This window comes from Rhinichthys klamathensis, unplaced genomic scaffold (genome assembly GCF_029890125.1).
Source record: "Rhinichthys klamathensis goyatoka isolate OS25496 unplaced genomic scaffold, OSU_Roscu_1.1 h1tg000281l_1, whole genome shotgun sequence".
NCBI classification, from domain to species: Eukaryota; Metazoa; Chordata; class Actinopteri; order Cypriniformes; family Leuciscidae; genus Rhinichthys; species Rhinichthys klamathensis.
Window position 1 is genome coordinate 7,656,990 of NW_026606800.1, and position 5,808 is coordinate 7,662,797.

Genomic DNA, 5,808 nt, shown 5'->3' on the forward strand with positions numbered 1-5,808 from the left:
GCGGATCTAATCCGTGGGGAATTTGCATATCATAATTAATAATTGGTAATTAATAATTATTCATACATGTTTGGATTAGATCTGTCTTACATGTTAATAAATCTCCCGATAAGGGAGGATCGGTCATTCTACCTGCATGCGTGCATGTGAATCCCGGAAATTAACCACAAGTTGCTTGCAGTTAATTACCCGGGCCATGTTTCACACACAGGTAAAATGAATTAGCTCAATTGTCAGGATAATATTTGTGGGATCCACAATATCATCTTACTTTATAGGATGTCAGGAAACGCAATTCTCTGGCCAGAAGAATTGGGTTTCCCGCCCATCAACACATAACGTTAACGTTACTCTTTAAAGTATCTGTAATTCATAAAGCTTGTAGCATTTAGACCTTTGGCACTTAAGTGACTTGAAATTGAGCAAAAAGACAGCACATCAATCTAAGAACTGGGTTTTCTGCCCTATAAACACATACTCTTTAAAAGTATTTTTATTTTATAAAGCAAAGCCGTAGCTTGATCTATTCATTTCAGAGACCTGGAGTATGAGCAGACACAGTAACATCAATCAAAATGAATATAATGGATTTAATAAAGGCATGACTACTTATGTATTTACTACGGTTACATGGGATATATGTATTTACAAACACATAGACAACAATGAACGATACAATAAGACATCAATGAACGAGAAATGCATAAAGTTTGGACAATTGATAACTTACACGCGTGAGCGAGTAAGAGAGAGAGGAAAGGGGATGGGGAGAGAGAGAACAGAGAAATTGGGAGAATTTCATTGGCAGGAAGACATTCACCTCTCCGATTACAACACGGAACATCATCTTAAAACTTCTTAGAAGCTCTATAAAGAGATTTATACTTGCAATCAACTTATGTTATGGTTTCTCTCTGTGCCGAAACATTCCTGTACGGCCCTGTCTGGCCGCGTGAGCTGAGTCCTTTGGGTGTGAGGAAGCGTCACGTGGGCTGCTTGGCGCGCGTGTTGAACGGAGGTTTACAGTCTTTGTTGTAACATTTCCAAAGGGAAATAGTTCGGCTAAGTTCGTTTCACTTCGTGGAAGTGAACTGAGTCGGCTACGGAAAACAAAACTTTGACTAACAAAAAGGGAATAAAGATCTCTACGGGGAAATCACGCGGAGTTAACGTTGCATCTTTCCATGGCTTTGAAGAAGCGTGTGTGTCTCTCGGTCCGGCGCGTCACGTGGTCACGTGCGCGTGTTTCTCCTTCAAAGAGAGCGCGCGCTCGTTTAAAGGTCCCTGGTAGATGGATTTGCTGAAGAGATATGTCACGGTCACGGGGTTTCCTTTTCAATCGTCGATTGGAATTAAACACAGAGACTTATCTACAAATGAAAAACACAACTAAACTAGAAACAAATAAAAGAAAGGCGAAGAGCTCGCCCGGAGGCGAGACGTTACATCATGACACGGGAGGAAGAGAGCGAGCGCAGGGGAGAAGCGTCATTTATCACACTATGAGAAATCCAGCCTCTTCCTGTTGGCTTGGCCAATTAGAGGGTTGGAAGTTTACAGGCGGGACTTTGGGTTTTATTTCTCTTTGTCTTGTCAGACTGCTTGTCTAATTAAATTATGACCTGTGTTAGGAAGGGTCATTTCTACTGCAGAGATGTGTTATGCACATAATCATACCTTTTACGGTGTGTTCATACATATATCTGGCTGAGTCAAGTCAAGGGCATTTTTACGATATCAAACACGACTGTTATAGGTAAACATTTACATTAAAAATACACCTAGGGTATTTATAATTCACTTTTAAGTTACGGACAAATTATAGTCATTACAATGTGACATGGGCAAATGGACACACATAAAAACACATCGAATATATCGGGTTAAATGTCTTTTAAAGAAAAGAAGTTCCTTTCTCTTTGAACATCAAATTCCAAGTCAGTCATACAAGTGTCTCGTTACAGGAAACCACGCTCTGTCCTGAGTGTGGGTGTCAGCTGTGGGGGAGGTGTGTGTGTGTGTGTGTGTGTGTGTGTTTGTGTGTGTTTTTTCAAGTTCCAGGCCTTTTGGGGCTAAAGGCTTTGGGATTTTAGCACGAAGGTATTTAGTTATTCAGATTCACCCTGGCCCAGTCCTTACAATTATTTCTTGTGGGGTAAGCCTCATTAAAGTGAGCTATTGTATATTGATCAATAAAATTATTTCGTATTCACAGATAAAGTTTGTACAGTTCATTGATGTTCGCTAATTATTTACCCTGCCACTGACCAAAGCTTTTAAAAGTTGTGTGCATGTTCTTTGTAATGGATAAAAAGTAGCAGTTATATTATAAAATAAAAAAATTAAACGTTACCTTTCCCATCTTTGTCGACAAGTTTCATGTCTGCATTCTTCTTGGCCAGTAGAGACACAATACCATCATATCCGAGCTCTGCGGCCAGCATCAGCGGTGTCCGCCCCCTCCTGTCCTGCACATCTGGACGGGCACCCTGAGCTACGAGGAACTCCAGCATGTCGGGATTGTTGGCCACTGATACCAGGTGCAGGACGCCGTACCCCTCACATGGCTCGGTGAGATTGATGAGATCATCAACACCCATGCTGATTAATTTCTCTATGTACGGCTTTTCTCCATCCTGGACGCACTGAAGCAGCCGGTAGATCTGCAAAACTTCAAGCCTTCCCTTGGCCGGGGTGCATGACATTTTGAACCTGAAAATATTATATGTATGGTTGCATTTGCATTTTTTTTTTTTTTACATAAATTAATGCATACATTTTGATCAAAGTGCAATAAAACATGTAAGAATTTGATCGAGTAGTCTATTACATACTTTTCCCCACATAATTTTACATAAACTTACACGTTTTGGCATCCAATACAATAGATTTGTTTGAAAATATTGATTTATAAAGAAAACAGAAGTGTTTCTAATTCTGAGTATGTGAATTGTTGTGTAGTCCACTGGTAGTGTACATAGGAATTAACTTATAATCTATTTAAAGTACAGTTAAAGGTAAAAAAAATTATCTAAATAATAACATAGTAGTATAAAGTGCAACATTTTATATATAAATAGTAAACTATAAGAATAAGTTTACTTAAAGATAACTTACAAGTATACTTGCAGAATAAAACTACTGAACTAGTAGGCTAGTTTACTGAGAGTTTACTTCAAAGTGTACTTTCATACACTAAAAAGTGGGCCAATTTAGTGCCAAGTAGGCTACAATTGAAATAGTACACTTGCAAGTATAATACATTGATAATAGTATACTTACTACTTAAAGTATACTTAAAATACACTTTACTTTATAAAATGAACTTGAAGTATACTTGTTTAGGTATACACAGTCAAGGCTTTATGAAATGACAAAAGTGATGACAAAAACTCAAATTTCAATATGATAACTTGCCATATCACAGACCAAAACCCAACAAATGCGACCCCAAGTGTATGGTAGGCCCTTTAGCTGTCTCAATATTATTTACATGCTTTTTAATAACATCCACATTTCTATTTTTATACAACTCATGTTGCACCATGAATATTCAGTAAAAACGAATGTAATTTTTCCAATTTTACATCTTATATTTTAGGACCAAAATATATTTCCCCTCACTTTGCACCTTAGCTTAGTTTTAATTAAAGTTTTTGTTTTAGGCTAGCAACCATATAGTCTGTGTATATCGGATCCACAAGTTTTACAAGACTATATTCAACGTCAAACAACAGCTAGATTCCCTTACCTGTAGTCGATGTTTAAAATCAACAGTATAATGTTAAAGTTATAGCCTAATAAAATGTTACATTGTTTCCAGGCGCGTCGATCTGTGGTCGCTGTGTGTCTCTATGGCAACAGCACGCCGTGGCTCGTGAACTCTCGGAAAGCTTCTTCAAGAAGTAGCCTAAATTCCGCCTCATTGTCCCCGCCTCTTTTTTTGTGTAGAAGCGGCCTCAGCAGGTTGAATTACCGCACTTTTACGTGATCACTTGACCGGGGTTGAGTAGCCTGACGAGGAACGGCCTATCAGATTTCATGGCAATTTGTTCAAGCGGGTGAGTAACTTTTTGAATGAGTGACAGTAAGTGACATCTATCACAAAGAGAGGCTTCCTCGCGCCATCCTCATATGGGATATGATTCTCTCACCATGAAGTCAAAGTCATCCATAATTTAATGTTATCACTTCAACCAGCACTCAATCCTTCTCAGGAAGAAGGTAGGGTTCAAGAGGAAAAACTTGGGAAAGATTTAAGATTGTCCACTAGAGGGCGCTAACTTTATATAAATTAGTGGAGTGGCCCGCGCTTTTTTTAGCCAATGAGACTTTGGAGGGCGGGGCTTTGGAGGCAGAGCGAGCGTGTGGATGGTTGAAGGGAATCAGAACACTAACATAGTAGGCTACTTTTCCTAGGAAAATTAAAAAATCTAAATCTAGGCTTTTTGAAAAATAACATCTTTCCAAAAAAAGAAAATGGTTAAAAAAAAAAAAATGTATTTATTAAAAACCAGCATTGCAAATATAGTGATGTATATCCACCACTAACATTCAGTTTGGAAGAAGAAAATAATCTGAAGACTATTTGAATTGCACAACAGTCTGATCCATTACTTATTTATAATACTGCTGTAATACCTGTAGTGAGAAGCAAGGTGAAACTGTCAGATGTGAACATATGGTTCAGACTACGCCTAGACAGCTGATATAACCTGGTCCCAATTGCAAATTAAGCATATAAACTCTTACTGCAAAATGAATCATTTTGAAGTAATATTTACAAAGGCCTTTTAAGTAATTCCTCGCTTCTGGAGGTTAAAATGGACCGAATGGTCAAGGTTTGATCTCAGTCCTAGACTCTAGTAGTGCAAAGTCCTTTAAATCCCTTTGTATTAAAGAAAACATTAGGCAGACCACCAAGACAGCTAAGGTCACACAAATAAATGTCTGGCAAAGATGCAGATTCTGAGCTGTTAGATTCGGTCTTTTTTTAGAGAACATCTGCAGTCCAAAGAGACAAAATAAAAATCCATTGACAAAAAGATAGCCAGGATGAAATCTTTTCTGCATCTAGCATAAACAACTTTGATAGTTTTCTTTGGAAGAGTTACCAGAGGATGGGTTAGAAGTTTCTTGATCTATAGCCTCTGGCAGGGCTAAAAATGTCCCTCTCTGCACAGCCTGCTTTATTTGAATTCATCCTTTTATAGTTACTTTTCCAAATTTGGAGATTAAGTGAAGAAATGTGCCACAAATATGAAAGAATAACACAGTGGGGAAATGGGGAATAATAGAAAATATCATGTCATGTGTAATATTTATTGCATTCATCTTGAGAAAAGATCTTTTCTCGTTTTAAAATGAATTCCTTCTTTTTGAAGTGTATTTTAGTGAAGCTACACTGGTTGGCTGGTAAATGTCAAGGAACTGTTAGTGGACGAAAAGTACATAACTGTATATTTATATAGATCTTTATCCAAGCTTCTTTTTAAAAAGCATTTATACAAGCTTTAAATAAAGAACGTATATAGGCTAACTTTTTCGGCTTGGATTGGATTTCTCAGTTGCTGGCAGATTGAACATCACATCATCTACTTACTTTTTTTTTTTTTTACTGAAAATCTTGAAGTTCTTAGCTGACAGAACCTTTTCAAACATACAAACAACAAAATAGCCTGCTTCTGAAGGGTGTTTCCTTATGTTCTGTCTTTTCTAAATAATAATAATAAAAATATTTAATATCCATGTATTTCTTTACTTGTGAAGTGCTGTAAATACACTGTATTGTGCACTGCAATACACTGC

The 5,808-nt window shown here is 37.5% G+C and overlaps 1 protein-coding gene across 5 annotated transcripts in view; it reads right to left on the reverse strand.

The window, feature by feature from the left end:
• Positions 1-4,054, reverse strand: part of ankef1a (ankyrin repeat and EF-hand domain containing 1a) — a 28,962-nt gene extending 24,908 nt beyond the window's left edge. For 4 of the 5 annotated variants that reach the window (XM_056269430.1, XM_056269427.1, XM_056269429.1 and 1 more), the window contains exons 1-2: positions 3,813-4,054; positions 2,354-2,712 (exon numbers count right to left, since the gene is read on the reverse strand). In XM_056269430.1, coding sequence (XP_056125405.1) covers positions 2,354-2,712; positions 3,813-3,814 — 361 coding nt within the window. In that variant the 5' untranslated portion in view covers positions 3,815-4,054. Of the gene's footprint in view, positions 1-2,353; positions 2,713-3,751 lie in introns of all 5 variants that reach the window. The other variant, XM_056269431.1, reaches the window with a different exon arrangement.
• Between the last annotated feature and the right edge of the window lie 1,754 nt (positions 4,055-5,808).